At 37.7% G+C, this 20504-nt stretch overlaps 1 protein-coding gene across 8 annotated transcripts in view; it reads left to right on the top strand.

Annotated features, from left to right (window-relative positions):
- The window catches only part of CDC42BPA (CDC42 binding protein kinase alpha), a 426736-nt gene that overhangs the window by 149041 nt on the left and 257191 nt on the right, over positions 1-20504 (top strand). For all 8 annotated transcript variants that reach the window (XM_036754912.1, XM_036754907.1, XM_036754911.1 and 5 more), the window contains exon 4: positions 16104-16199. In XM_036754912.1, the coding sequence (XP_036610807.1) occupies positions 16104-16199 (96 nt within the window). The remainder of the gene's footprint in view (positions 1-16103; positions 16200-20504) is intronic.

Here is a 20504-nt window from a genome sequence, read left to right as displayed (position 1 = left end):
AGCTTTTTGTGATCCTGGGCAAGTCACTTAACCTCTGTCTGCCTTAGTTTCCTCAATTGTAAAATGTGGATAATAACACCCTCTGTGAGGACAAAATGAGGTAATATTTGTAAAGTGCTTTACAAACCTTAAGGTGCTACGTAAATGTTAGTTATTACTATTATTAATAATAAGAAATCATGTTCTGTGACTATAGTGGAATATTAGAAATAATGAAAGGAATGGTTTTGGAAAAGCCTGGAAAGACTGGTATGAAACATTACAGGGAGAAGTAAGTAGAACCAAGAAAATAGTTTATTCAACAGCAAGGTAAAGCAAAACAACTTTAAAATATTTAAGAATGCTGATTGACTAACCATGTTTGTAAAGAAAGGATGTTAAAGCATGCTGTGCCCCTCTTGACAAAAAGGTCATGGACTCAGATGCAAAATGAGATATAAAATCTTTGGACATAATCAGTGTGGATTTTTATTTTGCTTATTTCTGTGCATATTTGTTACAGCAATTCTAATTAGATTGTAAGCTCCTTGAGGGCAGAATTTGTGTTTTCCCTCCTTTTGTATCCCCAGGGCTTAGCACAGTGTTTGACATATAGAAGGTGCTTAATATTAATTAAATTGAATTTTTCACTTTCCATTCTCCCACAATGGAGGGGGCAGTCAGGGAAGGAAAATAGGGATATTGTAGCCAAAAACAAGAAAGAAAAATACATTTTAAAAAATGTACAGTAGGGAATAAAAAAAAAGGCCAGAAAGTATAGTAGACTAGTAGGGCATCTTTGAAAATTACAGGTTGAATTTATTATATGAACAGTATGTATCTAAATAGAAAAAAAGCTATATACACCAGAGCCCTGCTGTTTCATGTACAATCATCTTTTTCTGTTCTATCATGTGTAAGGAAATGCTCATTTAATCTGGCATTTAAGTTCGGAATAAAAACATTAATGAAAAATTTATTCTAATAATTATTGTTAATCATTATACCTAATATGTATATGGCATTTAAGCTTTGCGAAGTGTTTTCCACATGTTATATTATTTGATTCTCATGATAGCCCTGGAAGGTAGGTACTATATTGTTGCCATTTAATTTATAATAAGGAAGATGAGGATGAGAGAGGTTAACTGAGGTTTTCAGGACACTACTTTATCCTGGTTTTCCTCCTACCTGTCTGACTGCTTCTTTTATGTTTCCATTTCTAGATTTTCATTAAGGTCATGCCCACTAACTGGGAATCCTTCAAGTGTTTTTCTTGAACCATCTCCTCTTCTCATTCTATACTATTTCCCTTGGTTATCTTGTCAGCTTTCTTGGAATAGTTATCTCTATGCTGATAATTCTCTTATCTACTTATTTAGCCCTAACCTCTCTCTTTAACTCCAGATTCATATATGCAGCTGCCTATTAGTCATTTTGGGTGGATGTCCCATAGACATCTTAAAGTCAGTAGGTCCAAAAATGAATTCATCTTTCTCCCAAAGCCTCTTCTTGTCTTTTCTCTTGTTTTTAAGGGCACTACCATCTTACAAGACATCCTTAACTCCTCACTTTCTTTCATCCTCCATATCCAATCTATCGTCGGAGCTTCTTGATTCCATCTCCGTAACATTTCTTGTATATACTTCCTTCTTTCCAGCACTCTATTTCAGACCATTATCACTTGATGTATGAACTATCATAGTCTGCTGACCGGGACTCCCTGTTACAAGTTTTTCCCCATTCCTGCCCATCTTCCACTCTGCTGTCAAAGGGATCTTCTAAAGTACATGTCTGACCTTGTCACCCCACTTATCTCACTCCATAAACTCTTAGTGGCTTCCTTTCACCTCTGGGATCAAATATAAAATCTTTGGTTTGGTTTTCAAAATTCTTCATAATCTGGCCTCTTCCTCCCTTTCCAGTCTCCTTACCTCCCCCACAACCCAGCATGCTCTTCAATCTAGTGACTCAGGCTGCACCGGCTGTTCCTTGCATAAGATACTCAATATCCTGACTCAGAATTTTTGCTGGCTGTCGCTAATGCTTGGGATGCTTTTCCCTCATTTCTATCTCCATGGCTTCCTTCAGGTCCCTACTAAAATCCCACTTCCTATAAGATGCCTTACCTTACTCCCTTAATGATACTGCTTACCTTGTATTCAACATGTGTAATTTATTATATAGCTATATCTAGTTGGCATATATGAGAGCAGGGACTATCCTTTGCCTTTCTTTGCATCCCTGGAATTTAACGCAGTGCTTGATACAGAGTAGGCGCTTAATAAATGCTTATTGAACTGATTATTTTGATTTCCTCTATTTCTTGTTTAGATCTTTAATGTTCTCAATTGTTCCCGGTAGACAAAGCCATGATTTTATTCTCTTTTAATTTATTTGTAATGTGACCTTTTATATTTAGACCATATATCCATTTTCACTCTAAAGTGAAATATGGTATTAGATGCTATGTACGCACACATGTGCGTGTGCGCGCGCACACACACACGCAGAGCTTATTTTTACTCTAAAAGAAGGTGACTGGAATTTTTTCAAATCATGGAGAGTAACCTTTGGAATCATGGTTGTCATACATTGATCGGTATTCCTAAGTCTTTCAGAATTTTGTCTTTACAATATTGTTGTTATTGTATAAATTGTTCTCTGTTTGCTGTTCATTTACTTTCTGTATCAGTTCATACAAGTCTTCTCTGATTTCTCTGAAACCATCCCCTTCATCATCTCTTATAATGCAATAGTTTTCCATAACATTTATATTATATGATTTGCCCAGCAGTTCTCCAGTTGAAGGTTACTCCCTCAAATTTCCATTCTTTACCTCCACCAAAAGAGCTATAAATATTTTTTGTGTATCCTTAGTGTTTGTTTTGCTTAGGACAAACTTCTCCCTTAATATATCCTCCCTCTAATTTTTTATTTTTTCTTTCCTCTAGATTTTTAATGGTGGGATTCTCCCTTTTTTCTTATTCTTTCAGCCTACTTCTTGACTTAGGACCCAATGTTAAGACTGAGTTCTGTGTACTCCTGGATGGAAGGGCTGGTCTGGTCTAGTTTCTTCTTTCTTGGGGTATTGAATGTCAGGTTTTTCCAGGACCCCAGAGACCGCCCAGGCTGGGGACCTGCAAGCTTTCAGTAATCTCAAAGTTGTTGAATCCAGGGCAAAGTGTGATTACGACCCTCTTGCTCTGAATTCTTGACCTGGGTTTGGATCTGTGACACAGTAGATTGCTGCTGGTTTCAGCTCTTGTTAGCCATCTGGGAAATTCTGGCTCTTTTCTGGTCTGGGATCCCCACCCTGGTTGTACTTCTTTAGGCTTCAGCCTGGGCTAGAAGCAAGAATTAGGACCCTGCTTTGCTATTAGGATTCTAGCAATTTCATTGCTGCTTACTTCTGTACTTGATCCTCCTCTAGACCCACCATCTATGGCTAGTGACCACTGTTTCCCCAGGAACTCTACTTCTGGGCACAGGTCATCTTATTTCTTAGTCAACCCTGGATCATTGACCCAGATTTGGGTTGTGGGTGATAAGGCTGCCAATTGTCACCTGTTCCTGTTTCATGCCTGGGTATGGATCTGCCTTGGTGTACAGACTGTCCCTGCATGGGAGTGCTCTACTCAGCCACTTCTGCCCAGACTTTGCTCCCAACGTCTAGAGACCTTTCTGAATTTCTCACTATTCTGATTTTGGTTGGAAAGATAAGCCACTGTGACTTTTCTTGGATTTTACTATCAGGATTTATTCTAGTGCATTTTTAAAAAAGATTTGTTTGGAGGAGTTGGAAAGTGGAGCTGGGGAAGCTAGGGTGTGCTTCCTATTTTTCTGCCACCTTGGCTCTGCCTCCTACATTTCCTTTTTCAAGGGAATATTGAGTATGTGTGTAGGTAAAGAAGAAGAAAGTGCATACACCCTGATTTAAGAGGACTGATGAATCAGTGTCCTGGAAGTAGGCAGTTGGAGAGTTGTGGTTAAGGATGTGGATGAATGAATCAATTTGGTAAGATGAGGGCTGTTTTAGCCTTTAAGTGTAAAGCTGAAGGCAAAAGTGATAGAGACATTGATGATTGATGATGGTTGTGGTGGAAGGGAAAGTTTTTTAAATGGCCTTAGTTTTCTCAGTAAAATAAGTGAAGTTTCCTGCTTAGAGAACAATTTTAATAGTTGGGAGGAGAGGAGTTTGAGAGAAATGAAGCAGCTACTGTGGAAAGTATGGTAGAGAATCAATAAGAAAAGAATAAAAGAATTTCATTGTAGCCGTGAGGGACCAAATAAGGTTTATATACAAATATGAATCCAGTCATTGAGGTTTTGTCATTTCCTCTAGCAGTCCTTGCCAAGTAGTTCCTAGGCAGATGATGTTTTCTATTGCTGAAGAACTGCAGGTGGAAATGAAGTTAGTGGATGATGGATTCCATGGTGTAGGAGAGTGATCTGGTAATGTAGCTGATCTACATATGTTCAAGTCTTTGAAGGGAAGGAAACTGAAGCTACAACATGGATGATGGACTAGAAGAGTAGAAAGGGATTGAACAACTGAAAGTCATGATTCTAATGAAAAACACTTTCAGGAATGAGACATGCAGGTCAAAGGACAGATTATGGTTAGAGAGAGGAAATACAGAGAATATAGTTGTGGAAATGGAGCAGTTTTTTGTCACTGACTTATAGAATCATAAGTTTAGATATACAAGGGACCTTAATGGACATTCAGTCTAACCATCTCATTTTGCATATGCAGAAACAAAGGCCCCCAAAAGTTAAAGTAATTTGTCCAGGGTCATATAGTTGATCTTGTAAATTTCATTGTAGAACTCCTATTTGAATCCAAGTCCTCAGACTCCAAAGTCATTCATTTTTCCACTGTACCATGCTGCTTTCTGTAAGAGCATTTTCGTTTTGCTTCTTAGAAAAACATTTTAAATTGCAGTGTAAATTGTTTATCAATTAATCTGTAAACTTTTATTAAACACCTAGTATGTTCTGGGCAGTCTGCTAAGCACTGGGGATACAAAAGGAGGCAAAAGACAGTCCCTGCCCTCAAGGAATTTACAGTCTAATGGAGGAGACAACATGCAAACAAATAGATATATACAAGATAAATAGAACATAATTACCAGAGGGTAGGCACTAGAATTAAGAGTATGTGCATTCTTCCCTCTTTTAAGCAGTTTAAATGGGAGCTAGGTTCAAGTGTTGCATTCTATCCCCCATGCATTGTTTACACTCCTTGTTTACCCATTTACATGAGATAATTTTCCCTATTCCTCTCTCCCTTTCCCCTTCTTTCAGTGCATTCTTTCCTCCCAACCTTTCATTCTTTTGAGATCATCCAGACATAGTAGAATCACACCTAGCCTCTCTGTCTGATAGGATTTTTGGTGATGAAGTTCTGAGGGTTGACATTTATCAATTCCCCATATAAGACTATAAACATTTTAACCTTGTTTAATCCCTTATGATTTCTTGCTCATGCTTACATGTTAATGCTTCTTACTTCCTTTGTATGTCACATTTTCATCCCTACTCTGATCTTTTTCGTCAGAAATGCTTGGAAGTTTTCTGTTTTTAAAGGTCCATTTCTTTCCCCTGTAGTGTTATTCACACTTTTGCTGTGTGGGTTAGTTTTGATTGTGAACCTCGATTCTTTTCCTTTTGGAATATTGTATTCCTAGCTCTATGTTTCTTTTTTGTGGTTGCTGCTAAATCTTGTATGCTTCTAGACTGCACCTCCTTAATACTTGAATTCTTTTTTTTTTTCTGGCTGCTTGCAATATTTTTTCTCTCTGCAATATTTTTACCTCTGGATTCTGGCTTTAATATTCCTCAGTGTTTTCATTTTGGCATTGTTTTCAGGAGGTGACTTAGTGAGTTCTTTCAATTTCTACTTTGCCCTCTGATTCTAAAATATCTGGGCAGTTTTCTTTTATGACTTTTTGAAATATAATGTCTTAGGCTCTCTTTCATGGCTTTCAGGTAGTCTGATGATTCTTAGATTATTTCCTTTCAATCTGTTTTCCATGCCATTTGTTTTTCCTATGATTTATTTTTACATTTTCTTCTTTTGTTTTATTATTGACATCTTACAGAGTTATTAGTTTTCATTTAGCCAATTTCTATTTCAAGGAGTTATCTTCTTCCATAAGTTTTTGTAACTCATTTACCAAGCTATTAATTCTCTTTTCATATCATTCTTCCAGAGCTCTCATTTGATTTTCAAAACCTTTTCTAAACACTAATTCTTCAAAGTATTCTTGTTGGACTTCTGTCCAAGCTGCATTTTTCTTTGTAGCTTTGCTTACAGGTTTGTGGTTTTGTTTTATTTTTGCTCATTCGTCCGGCATACAGCTTGGCTTTAGACTTTATGTTGGTTCTGGGCCCTGCACACTTTTGGGGTGATATCTGGCTTGAGCTTTTGTCCTTTTACTATTTTCCCACCTCAGTTTGGGGACTGGCAAATTTTCAGTGCCCTGAAATTGGTATGATCCAGGAATAGGAGTGTTCATGTCCTCCAGATCTGAGCTCTACAAGTTTCTGACTCAGGTTTGGATCTCTGTGTATATTTGAGTTTCAATTGACTGGTGCTATACCTAGTCACTGTTAGTCCTCTTAAGTTTCTGCACATTCAGAATGGCTGAACTGCTGTTTCTCCTTTGGTCTGAAACTTCTTGCCTAACAGTCCCTCCTGTTTTGCTCCTTGGCTCAGAGTCACCTAGCTACATTTCTGAAACCTATTCCTTGCTCAGTACTCTGCTAAAGTGGGCCCAACCTCCCTCACAAATGTTCCTTTTCCTGGGATCCATGACTGAGATCTGGGCAATGTGTGATTGGGTTGCGAAATGCCACTTATTCTTGTGCCTACCACTAGTTCAGGGATCTCTTTCTACTGAATTGTTTCCTGCCCTGGGACCTTGTCTTGGTCATTTTTTTCTGTTATTGGGTATGGGAATGCTCCTTGGTTTTGCCCACATGGTGTGCTTCTGGCCAGCCCTGATTCTATGTATCAGTAAACTTCTCTGTCTTCCTAAGCCGACTTTGGCTGGGCAAACAAATAAACAAAAACAATCTGCTTTTACTTTTTAAAAATCACTTTCCTGCTCAGAATTCAGTCTGATGTGCTTTCTGAATTGTTGTGAAGAAAGTATGCTGAGCTAGCTATGCAGAAATACTACTTTTTACTCTGCCATCTTGTCTCTGCCTCCTTCATTTGGTTTTAAAAATATTTGAAAAACTCTTCTAGGAATTCTTTTTGGCTTGTGTCTAATATACATTTTTCTTTTTGTGGCTTTGCTTGTAGATTTTTTCAAGTCCTTCTCTCCTCATGTGTTTGTGTCTTGAACTTTCCTATCACCATGGCCAAGGAACTTCTTTATGATCGGCTTCTTTTTTCTTCTTCCCTCATTCTTCCTTTCTCTTTCTTTAACTCTGGCCTTTATGATGGCCTCTGATCACTTCTTGGGAGAGGGATATCTGTCCTGAGCTTCTGGCCTTTTTTTTTTTCCTTCTGCTGTTTTCACAGCTCAGTCTGGGGCCTGCAAGTTTTCAGTGTTAGCAGATTAGCGTGATCTGGTGTGAGAGATCTTTTCAGTGCCTTTCTAGTCTGAGCTCTGTAAATTCCTGACCCAGGTGTGGGTCTGTAACTTGTCAGTGGTTGAATTTCAGTAGACTGTTGCTGGATTTAGTCACTCTTAGTTCACTGGGAACTGCAGGTTTGGAATGATTAAGCTGCTGGCTCCCCTTTATTCTGGGACTCCTGCATTAATTATTCCATTGCAGGATTAGACATTAGACCAAAGGCTAGAACTGAGTGCATGCTGTGCTCTCCTTGGGCTTAGAGGTATATAGCTATGTTTAACTTTTTTCTTGCTCAATACATAGTTAGATTGGGCCTACACTTGAGAGTGCTCTTTTACCCCTGGATATGTGACTTAGAACTGGGTAATGGGCAACAGAGCCACCAGATGACACCAATTCCTGTACCCTCAAACTTCTCTGTCTCCTCAAGCTGCCCTAAAATAGAAAAATGACTCACTGTGACATCTTCTTGGCTTTCCTGATCAGAATTTGGTTTGGTTTTTTATTGGGATTGTTGTGGAGTAGATGTATTGGGTGAGTGAGGTGAAAATGCTTCCTCTCACTGTGCTGCCTTGATTCTGCCCCAAACACTTATTATATTGTGAAGTGAACTTTTAACAGAGTATGCTTGAATCAACTTCAACTGGAGAGCTGATTGTTAAATTGTCTGTGAGCTTTTACACCTTAGAAGTCAAATCAGGGCTTGATTTATTATTTTGTTGTTTATCTGCTCTGAAAGTGATGGAGAAAAGGTTTGTGGGGAGCTAGTTATTAAACCTTTACCAGCACAAACTCTGGCTGTTATTGTAAAGAAATGCTAAGGTAAGCTCAGTCTTTTGAAGAAATAAAGAAAGCAACAGAATACAGAAAAAATAACAACATTTCCTTTAAAAATATCCTAAAAGTGGGCATTTAAAGGGAATAGGGGCGATAAACTCTTCTAATAGATACCTGGAAAATTCATTCATTCATTAAACTTCATTTCCCTGAGATAACAGATTGATGATGTATTATAGTTCATAAAGCAGATTTATTTAGATATACCCTACATTTCATTGTTACAGGCATCTACTACTCTATAAGATTAATTTCATTTTCACTATTTTTGGACTGTATATTACCTATATTGATTCACAACATTTTGTTCAAAAAATTTTACAGTGTTAAAGCTGAAAGAAATCTTAGAAATCAAAAAATTTAGTTTTCCCCAAATGACATTATACCATAGACCAGTCAGTTATCTAAATTCTTCCTGGTGCTCTCTTTGTCCTTTGAAACCTCCATTTGTCAGTGTGAAGAATTGGTATCAAAGGAGAATGGAGTAGAAGAAACAGTGTGCAGATGGAAAGAGACACAAGAATCTGTTTAATTTATAATTTTTTAGAAACAAGGAAATTTTGTATGAAATATTGTGCAAATTAGTAAAAAACTGTAAGCAATTTTTGTCAACCCATGGTTCCATGAATTGGAGGATTGGCAAACATAATCCTAACCCACCTCTCTCATTTTAAGGGTGAGGAAACAGAACCCCAGAGAAACAATCAACCAGTATTTATTATCTACTATTCGTCAGGCACTGTGCAGGTACTAGTACAAAGAATGAAACAATCTATATTCTCAACGTGGTTACACTTTAATCAGAGAGAACACAGACTATATATAAAAGTACCCCACAAATATAAAGTGAATCCACATACATATAAAATAGTTAAAGGATAATTTGGGAGGGAAAGCGTAAGTGTTTGGGAGGATCAGGAAGGACTTCATTTAGAATACGGTGGCTTATTTTTGTCTTAAAAGATGAGAAGGGACTCTGCAAGGCAGAGGTAATGAGGGGTTGTATTGCAGTCATATAGGACAGCTTTTGAAAAAGTGCTGAGGGGGCAGAGCCAAGATGGTGGCTGGAAAGCAGAGACTTGCTTAAGCTCTCCTCCAAACACCTGTAAAAAGTGGCTCTGAACAAATCCTAGAGCTGTGGGATGCACGAAATAGCAGAGGGAAACAGGTCTCCAGCCCAGGAGAGCCTGGATGGTCACCAGGAAGGGTCTATCACATGGTGCTGGGAGCGGAGCACAGCCCAGCATGGGCCATGCCAGGACAGACCAGACTCGGAGTCTGCCAGCCAGAACAGGCCTTGGGGCCATGAATCATTGAGCTCTGGTAGTTACCAGACTTCTCAACCCACAAATGCCAAAGAGCAGGTTAGAGGGAAACTGCAGGATCAAGTTCGGAGAGGTCCGGCTGCCAGCCCTGGGGATGGCGGAGGTGGTGCAGCTGTGGCAGTGGCAGCAGCAGGAAGCTCCTGAGGCTGCTTCCACAGCTCCAGCTTCAGCTACTTCCCCAGTCCCTGGCCCACATGGTGGGAGGAATCTAGCAGCGGATCAGAGTGGGAGTGCAAGGAGCACTTTGTCGACACGAGGCAGTTTCTCTTGCCATGCCCTGCTTGGATCTGAATTGAGGTCCTGGTTGGCAGTTCTTGGGGGAGGAGGAGCGCTGCTGTGACAGAGCCTGGGGTGACAGTGGAGTAGAAGTAGCTCTGAACACAGCAGTGGTTGGACACTAAAGCTTGGGACAAAGTACTCTCTACTCTACAAGCAGTCATACCCTGACAAAATCTCAAGGGTCTGATGGTTGGTTGGGAACATGAACAGGCAGCGAAAATGAACTCACACTCAAATGCAGACTCAAAGTCAAACTCTAGATTCCTTTTTTGGTGACAAAGAACATCAAAACATACAGCCAGAAGAAGTCAACAAAGTCAAAGACCCTATATCGAAAGCCTCCAAGAAAAATTTGAACTGGTCTCAGGCTATGGAAGAGCTCAAAAAGGATTTGGAAAAGCAAGTAAGAGAAGTAGAGGAAAAACTGGGAAGAGAAATGAGAATGATGCAAGAAAACCATGAAAAAACAAGTCAACAACTTGCTAAAGGAGACCCAAAAAAATACTGAAGAAAATAACACCTTAAAGAATAAACTAACCAAAAGGGCAAAAGAGCTCCAAAAAGCCAGTGAGGAGAAGAATGACTTGAAAGGCAGAATTAGGCAAATGGAAAAGGAGGTCCAAAAAACCACTGAAGAAAATAACACCTAAAAAATTAGATTGGAGCGAGTGAAAGCTGGTGACTTTAAGAGAAATCAAGATAATTTACAACAGAACCAAAGGAATGAAAAAATGGAAGACAATGTGAAATATCTCATTGGAAAAACCACTGACCTGGAGAATAGATCCTGGAGAGATCATTTAAAAATTATTGGACTACCTGAAAGCCATGATCAAAAAAAGAACCTACACATCATCTTTCAAGAAATTATCAAGGAAAACTGCCCTGATATTCTAGAACCAGAGGGTAAAATAGAAATTGAAAGACTCCACCAATCACCTCCTGAAAAAGACCCCAAAAGGAAAACTCCTAGGAATATTGTCACCAAATTCCAGAGTTCCTTGGTGAAGGAGAAAATACCGTAAGCAGCCAGAAAAAAAACGATTTGAATATTGTGGAAACACAATCAGAATGACACAAGCTCTAGCAGCTTCTACATTAAGGGATCGAAGGGCTTGGAATATGATATTCTGGAGGTCAAAGGAGTTAAGATTAACACCAAGAATCACCTACCCAGCAAAACTGAGTATAATGCTCCAAGGCAAAAATATGGATTTTCAGTAAAATAGAGGACTTTCAAGCTTTCTCTGTGAAAAGATCAGAGCTGAATAGAAAATTTGACTTTCAAATATGAGAATCAAGATTAGCATGAAAAGGTAAACAAGAAAGAGAATTCATAAGGGACTTACTAAAGTTGAACTACTTTACATTTACATTCCTACATGGAAAGATGATGTGTGTAATTCATAAGATCTTTCTCAGTATTAGGGGAGTTGAAGGGAATATAGACAGAGGGCACAGGATGAGTTGGATATGAAGGGATGATATCTAAAAAAAATGAAATAAATTTAATGGGTGAGAGAGGAATATATTGAGAGAAGGAGAAAGGGAGAAATAGAATGGGGTAAGTTATCTCACATAGAAGTGGCAAGAAAAAGCTGTTTTGTTGGAAGGGAAGAGGGGACAGGTGAGGGAGAATGAGTGAATCTTACTCTGATCAGATTCAACTTGAGGATGGAATAACATACACACTCAACTGGGTATCTTAGTAAGGGGAAGGGGATAAAAAGGGGGGATGATAGAAGGGAGGGCAGATAGGGGGAGGAGGTAATCAAAAGCAAACACTTTTGAAAAGGGACAGGGTCAAGGGAGAAAATTGAATGAAGGGGGATAGGATAGGATGGAAAGAAATATAATTAGCCTTTCACAACATAAGCATTGTGGAAGTGTTTTACATAATGGTACATGTACTTGCCTTCCTAGGGAGGGTGTGTAGGAAGGGAAGAGGGGAGAGAATTCGGAACTCAAAGTTTTAAAAGCAGATGCTTAAAAAAGTGGTTTTTTTTTTCCATACAGCTGGGAAAGAAGATATATAGGGAATGGGGCATAGAAATCTATCCTGCCCTACAAGAAAGTAAGGGGAAAGGGGACCGGGTGGGGGGGAGATGGGGTGACAGAAAGGAGGGCTGACTGGGGAACGAGGCAATCAGAATATATGCCATCTTGGAATGGGGTGAGTGTAGAAATGGGGAGAAAATTTATAACTCAAAATCTTGTGGAAATCAATGTTGAAAACTAAAATATTAAATAAAAATGATAAAAAAGTGCTGAGTTGGGAGATTTTGAATGAAGAGTAGAGAGAAGGTCAATTTGACTGAATTTTAGACTAAGTGAGAGGAAGGAATGTCTAGTGAGGCTTCAAAGGTAGATTGGGGCCAGGTTGTGCAGGGCTTTAAAAGGTAAACCCAATTTTGTATTTTAACCTAGGAGACCATAGGAAGCCAGGTGAGTTGATTGAGTCAGGGATTCAGATGGTCAGATCTGAAGTTAAGAAAAATCACTTTGGCAGTGAGACTTAAGGCAGGGAGGCCAATTAAGAGGCTGTTGAAATAATCTAGGCAAAGGGTGGTGAGGGCCTGAGCAAATGTACTAGCTGTGTGAGAGAGAAGAACAGGTCATATGGTAGAGATGTTGTGAAGGTAGAAACGGCAAAGTAGAGCAAGTAATTTGATATTTAGGGGCAAAGAAAGTGAGTAGTCAAGGATAAAGCCAAGATGACAAACATTAAGCACCGAAAGGATGGTGGTGCCTTCATTTGTTACAAGGTCACATAGTTGGTTTCAATCACAACATCATTATTCATTGAACTATAACATGCCCTTTCCCTCTCTCTTAGCTGACATTTGTAGAGTTCCATTATGACTCTATCAAGTTGGATCATCCTTAAGGTATAATTTTTACATTGATCTTCAAAAGCAATCATTCTCATGTTTTGTCACCGCTCCCTTTTTGGAGGGGTTTGGACATCATTGTTCATTTTTGCGGTCCATTTCCTTTTCTAAAATTTCAGTATGATATGCATTTTATTTGAACTTTTTTGGACAGCTTTTGTATTTATATCACCTCATATCCAAATATATTCCTCTCTACCCCCACCCCATTCTGAAATGTATCCCATGAAATTTTTTTAAAAAGTAGTTTAGCAAAACTAACAACATTTCAACCGACTCTAACAGTAGCATATGCAATGTTCTACACCAGTAGTCCTGTATCTCTCCATTTAAGAGCAAGATTGTAATATTTTCATCTCTTCTTTGTTATAATTACACACTATCATAATGGTAAGAACAGTGGGCTTTTTTTTTCAGTCTTTTCTGTTTTGGAATGCTGAGGTAATCAAGTACCTTTGATGAGTCTTGCCTTTCAAATTTAATGGCAAGCAAAGTGGGACTTTTTTGCTGTTTTCTGTTTGAGTGCTTCTCAGCACCAAGGTAATCAAGTGCCTTTGACGAGTCTTCCCTTTGTTTCTTTGATTGAATTAAGAGTCTTTGATGACCTACTTAAGAAACAAGAAAGCCTAGTTCACATGGGTTTGAGTTGCATGGTTGTGATGCCTTCTGACCCTGAGAAGGGTATATAAGATCTAAGGTTGGTGTTTTGTTTTGGGGCTCTCACTCACTGGAAGAGTGTCGTGTGATTTGACCAGATGAGACTCTGGGTAGCTGTCATGGAGGCCCCCTTGTTTTGAAAACCCAGATGTTGGTGTTTCTCTTTATGGTAACTCTGTATGCGATGTCTTGATCAGACGAAAGCCTGTCTGTTGATCTGTTTATATTTTCTGTTTGTATATGCCCTGAAGTTTGGGGTGCTGACTTTTTCTCCTTAGCTAAGTGAATGATATATGTATGTTTAATTAAAGTGAGATTGCTATCCCCTTAAAATTGCTTCCCTTAGAAAAACAGATGAAATTTGTGCTAGCAGCCCTCCTGTGTGCTGGTATTATTGGCTTTGCATAGCCACAGTAGCGGCAAGTAGCATTGTTGTTACAACTGTTCAGTCCCATTGTTTTTTGCTGTTCATGTTCTTTCCCATTCATATTTTTGTAGTGATTATGTACATTGTTTTCATTGTTCTGTTTACTTTACTTTGCATCAGTTCATATATGTCTAGTAATATTCTCAAGTTGTACTCATCCTTCAAAACCAGTAACTCCTGGCAAATAGTAATAACCATATAGAAATGGAAAGTAATTTTTTGGCTATTGGATTTTTTAGGGAAGTAATTTAAAAAACTTTTTTTAGATATTTTATTTTTAGTTTACAACACTCAGTTCCACAATTTTTTGAGTTCCAAATTTTCTTCCCCTCCCCCTTCCCCCCAAGATGGCATGGATTGATATATGTTGTACATGTACCTTCGCATTAAACTTATTTACACAATAGTCAAGTTGTAAAGAAGAATTATGATAAATGGAATGAATCATGAGAAAGAAAAAACAAAACCAAAAAAGAAGAGAAAAAAAGAGAGAGCAAATAGTTTGCCTCAATCTGCATTCAGACTCGGTAATTCTTTCTCTGGATGTAGATAGCTCTTCCCATTATGAATCCTTAGGAGCTGTTTTTGAACCTTGTATTGTTGAGAAGAGCCAAGTCTATCAAAGTTAGTCATCACAGAAGCAATATGTCTGTGGTTGTGTACAATGTTCTCCTGGTTCTGCTCCCCTCACTCAGCATCATCATATCATGTAGGTCTTTCCAGGTTATTATGAAGTCTGTATGTTCCCCATTTCTTATAGCACAATAGTATTCCATTACTTCATATATCACAACTTGTTTAGCTATTCCTCAATTGATGGGCATCCCAGGGAAGTGATTTTAATAGGGAAAAAGTTTTATTTTTCTTAATGTATAACTATTGGTGAATTATAATGCTTAACTTCTACTACAAAGTAGGAGAAAAGGATTTAAGAAATTCAAAAGCTATTGAGTACTTGTTGAAATTGCAAAGATTAATAAAATATTTTATTCTGTATGTTAAACATTTTTAAATTTTAAAAATCCATTTGAAAAGTGTCAGTGAAGGAAAAAAAAACATTTACGTCCTTACTTATCTGCCAACAACATACTAAACATTAGACCCAAATAGAAAAAATAATGTCTTCTCTCAAGAAGTTTATGTTCTAATTAAGGAGAGACAACACATATGGCAGAGTTTGGCTGCAGGGCCAGCAAACTTAGGGTTCTCTGGCAGGTTGGATGACAAGTCCTGGGAGCCTTGGAGTATAACAGCAGGTCTGGAGGGTAGATCAGCAAGGCAGATGGCATGCCTCGTGAAGCTTACAGAGCATATTATAAGAGCTGGTAGTTCAGTATCTTACTTGAAGGATTGTAGGTACTGAGTCCCTACTCTCATTCAGGTATTGTTAATGGCTATGCTTCTAATGTGTGTGGAATCTCTGATTTATAAGGACTGTGGATAACAAAAATGTCATTATGTAGTTGGGGAGGGGGACACATGATACTTAATGGAACTTTGGCCCTAGGGAATAAGGAAAGATCTTCCTGGGGCTCACTCTTTCTTTGTCTTCAGGCCATTCTCTGAGATCTGAGTAGGTGGGCTAAAAAGCAATGGAGATACATACAGTAGGTGCAAGTAAGCTGCTGCATATTATTAATGATGACTTACATGAAATAAGTAATCTGTAAAATATCATCAAGAAAATGTATATTAAGGAAAGGAGCTGATAATTTAATAATAACCTGGGATGGAATTTTAAAAGTCCTAAAGGAAGGGCTCTGAAATATTGGATGGATTTTCTGAGGCACTTATGGGAGCATAAAAGGAAGGTATGGATTGAATTTTGGGTGGTGATGGTACAGTAATGATTACTTATACTGCACTAAGATATTACAGTGTGCAGAATAGGTTTATTTTTTGCAGTATATTATTTCTTCCACTGTTGTCTAAGGTATTACAAATAGAAAAAATAGTATTCTGATTTTGTAGCCCTAAGGAGTAAATGTTATATTTGAGTGGGCTTTAAAAAGTAATAGGTCATAACCATAATCCTTTTTTTAAAGAACAAATGTGGCAGTAATACCTATTTTTTAATATATGATAATTACTAAAATTTTATTTTTTTCTTTTTAGACAGCATGCTTTCGAGAAGAGAGGGATGTACTAGTGAATGGAGATAACAAGTGGATTACAACTTTGCACTATGCCTTCCAGGATGACAATTACTTAGTAAGTATCATTCTTATGTATATAATATCAGCAATATTCAGCCTTGCTTAATCAATTGTTCTTTTAGAAGGGTTAGGCTTATGTATTTAAGTTAGTGTGGTAGAGTGACAAATACTGGGCTTAGAGGTTGGAACATATTGGTTCAGATTCCATGTCTACCATTTGCTACCTGTGCGATCTTGAGTAATTCACTTAATCTCTCTGTGACAATGCTTTGGGTTCAAGTCCAGTAATTGGATGAAATATCTAAATTAGGATTTTTTCTCACTCTTCTTTTGTAAAAACAGCACTTTGTCTCTTAAGTTATTTTAGTTTAATCCACTTGAAAGCAACTGTAGTCCTATTGGCTCTCTTTGTTTCACCCTCATATTCCTTGTAGTTATTTTGTCACTTCATTCCCTGATTTTGGAGTTTTGTTTTACTTACTAATTCCTTTTTTTCTAGTTTTCCAGTTCTTTCCCTCCTTTTTTCTCCATTAAGTAGACAGAGTAAAATGTTCTTTCCTTTCCTTCTCTTCACCTTGTTTTGTATGTTTTAAAAAATTTCACTTTCTGTACATTTTTCCTGAGAAGGATGTTTTACTTCATTCTTTTATTTCCCTTCTTATTTTTTTCTCTTTATTTTAGATAGACTCTTCTGTCTATTCTTTGATTCATGACCCTTACATTTATACATTCTCTCTTCAGTTTCTGTATTCCTCATGGAATTAGAGCATCTAAGTTACCCATTTTAAGTTCTCTCTTCTAAATAATTTCTTTATTATTTTCTTGAAGATATTGCCCTCAGCTCCCCTTTTCTGTTGTTCCTCACTATTAGAAATTCCTGTTTCTTTGAATGATGAAAAAGACAGAATTATTGCATCATGGTAGAAAATTTTCCTGTCCTTGATTGTACAATTTTTAGCAACTCTTAGCCGTCCCCATCTTCTCTGCTTCCCCAACCTCCCTTTCTTCCCCATTTCCCATTAAAAACTCCTTTCTGGGTCCATGGCATCCCGTATCTCTGGTTTCCAGCCACATTCAAGAACTCCCTATTCTTCTGGAGTTGGATTAGTGGTTTCTCTAAGCACCAAATTCCTGCAGAATATACATATTATATGGTCTCTATCTACCTTATAAAAAGTATCTTTCTCTCCCATGGGAGCATTCTTTAGTGGGACCCACTCTCACCACTGAAACAAGATTTCTTCCTTTCTTTCCCATTGTTTTAATCATGTTTTTTAACTTCTCACTTATTCTCCTATAGATTGAGGAAAAGAAATCTGTTTTTGGAAAAAGATGCACAAAATGAGAAAAAAACTAGTAAGTGAAACAAGTAAGCATAGTACTTCATTAAAGTAAATTGTGCACAAGTAACTGAAATGGCAAAGTATACTGTCTCTACAAAGGAAATACCTAATTTCAAGGAAAAACTATTAGAGAGATGACTGGAGGAAAATATTGTCTTAGTTTTATAATTTTAAATGTGAATGAACTAAATGATCCTATAAAGTGAAAAAAGTGATAGATCATAGGAAAAAAAAACCAACCCTATAATCTTTTGCTTACAAGAAACACAACTCACAAAAAATAGAGTTAAAATGAAGAGTAAAAACAAAATTTACTGTACATCAGATGAGTCCAAACTGCAGGAGTTACAATCGTGCTATCAGATATAGCAAAAACAAAAATTCCCAACATAAAAACAAACAAGGAAACTGCATTATGGTGAAAGGGGCCATAAAAAACAGACCACTGTCAATATTAAACTTAAGTTATTCAAATGCCTTAATATCTAAATTCATAAAGGAATATTAACTGAATTTGAAGAAGACATAGTAATACAATAATGCAAGAACAGTTCATTGTCTCTTCCTTAGCTTCAGACAAATCTAACAAAAAAAGATAAACAGAAGGAAAAATTGGGCACACTACTCAAGAAACTAGAACTAAAAGTCAATGTCTGTCTGTCTCTCTCCCTCCTCCCCTCTCCCTCTCCCCTCTCCCCTAAGTCAGGAGGTAAGGCAAAAGAATAAGCAAATAAACATAAAGCAAACAAAAAAGCCATGGAAAGGAAGAAGAGAAAGAGACATTAGAAGAAGGGTATATTAAGGGAGGGAGTTGTTTTGAGCAAAACAGACTCTCATTTAGATGTACAAGAACTCTTCTAGAAGTGGCAAAGGATGGAAATCTGAGAGGGGATCCATCCGTTGGAGAAAAGCTAAACAAGTTATGAATATAAATAAATGTGAGGTAATACTGTTGTGCCATAAGAAATGATGAAGAGAATGGCTTTGGAGAAACCTGGGAAGATTGTATAAACTGATAAAAAGGGAAGTGAATGGAAATTGGAGAATAATTTATATAGTGACAACTATTGTTAAGATGTGCTTTGAACAACTTTGTATGTATAGTGATGACATCTCTTCACTCTCATTAGATCATTACCAACCATGATTCCAGAGAATACTAATGAAACATGCTACCTACCTCCAAATAGCAGAAAGACTAACTATGTAGAATGAGACATATATGTGTCTTTACACACATAAGCATGTTTGTATGTGTCTGTATATCATTTTGGAGATGGTCAGTGCAGAAATTTGTTTTCCTTGACCATACATACATACATATACACATACATATGTATGTAACGGGGGTCTTGCTTTTCCTTTGTTCTTGATGATTGAGGGGGGTCACTGAGAGGGCAAGAAGTTGGATTTTTACTGTTTGAAAAAAATTTAATTTAAAAAATTAGAAGAGGATTAATTAAGTTTGTATGCATTTAAAAAATTCAAGGCCAGTAAGTAAACCTCAAACAAGCACAAAATTAGATATTAAAGATATTAAAAAATAGAAGAAGAATAGATACACTGGAGCCAGAAAATCTATATAAATCATAAATAAAACTAAAAGCTGATTCTTTGAATAGACTAACAAAATTAATAAACCTTTGCCAATCTGATTACAAATAAGGGAGCAGAAAATCAAATTAACAAAAAAACCAGACAAGGTGAAATCACAACAAAAGCAGAAGAAACAGATTTATAAGAACTTGCTCTGCAATTATAAGCTAACAACCATATTATTATCTGAGTAGTTGTGGAAAAAGTCTTTGAGAAAGAGTAACACTTATTTATGCTAAAAGCCCTATAGGTTAGGAGCCCTTCTTAATATAGCAAAAAGTATATAAAACCAAAAGCAAGCAATGGCCACATACTAGAAGCTTTCCTAAATAAATACAAGAGTAAAGCAAGGATGTTTCCTCTCCCCATAATTATTGGATATAATTTTAGAAAAAGTAGTAAGTACCAGTAAGATGCCCTCCCCCCCACCCCCAGGCTACTTCTTCCTGTCCAGGTCCCACACCTATCATCGAGGAGAAAAATCATTGTTGATAAAGGGACCATCTTGCTCATCACCGCTGATAACATCTTTTGGCCAGCTGCTACCAGTGGGCATAAATAGTCAAAACAACATTTATTAAGTACTGACTATGTGCCAAGACACTGTGCTAAGTAAATTCTAGGGATATAAAGGAAAGTATGTAACAATCCCTGACCTCAAGGAGCTCACAGTCTAATAAAGGAGACATCATACACGAAACAGTTGAAAGGTTAGGGAGGGAGAGTTGCAGGGGGGAGGAGATTACTTCCCATGAAGGCATGATGAAGTCACACAGTTAGGGATGGGAAATGTTGATTTTATTTTGCAGAATGAAAATGGAGTCTAGGAAAGTAACCAGTGGGAAATGATGAAGAGAATTCAGTGGATGTCATCCTTAAATGGAAAAGGATCAGGGAGGAGGTCCTAGATTTCTGTGTCCCATCCTCTCTGACCAGAGGGAGGTAGGGGGTCCAGGGGTAGAGAGTGCTGACGAGGTTTGAATTTCTGAGTTGATTTCATCTTGCAGAATGAGGAGTTTCTGAGAATAATGAAGTCTAGGAAAGAAGGAGATAAAGCATTTGTATAGCCCTTACTGTGTGCCAGGCAGTGTGCAAATTGCTTTTTTACAAACATTATCTTATTTGATACTCACAACAACCTTGCAAGATAGGTAGGTGCTGTTATGATTCTAGTTTCACATTTGAGGAAACTGAGGAAAACAGCATTTAAGTGACTTGTCCAATGTCACACGGCTAGTAAGGGTCTACGGCCAGATCTGACTCCACACCTTGTGCTGCATCCATTGCATCAGCAGCTTCTTTTATGGGAGTAGGTGAGAGAGAGAGAGAGATAGAGAGAGAGGAGAGAGGGGAAGAGAGAGAAATGGAGGCAGGAGTAGATCAAAGGATAATTGGAAATTGTTAGCAACAATATGAAAGAA

The sequence above is a fragment of the Trichosurus vulpecula genome, chromosome 4, assembly GCF_011100635.1.
Source record: "Trichosurus vulpecula isolate mTriVul1 chromosome 4, mTriVul1.pri, whole genome shotgun sequence".
Lineage (NCBI taxonomy): Eukaryota > Metazoa > Chordata > Mammalia > Diprotodontia > Phalangeridae > Trichosurus > Trichosurus vulpecula.
This window is presented reverse-complemented; position numbering and strand designations above follow the sequence as displayed.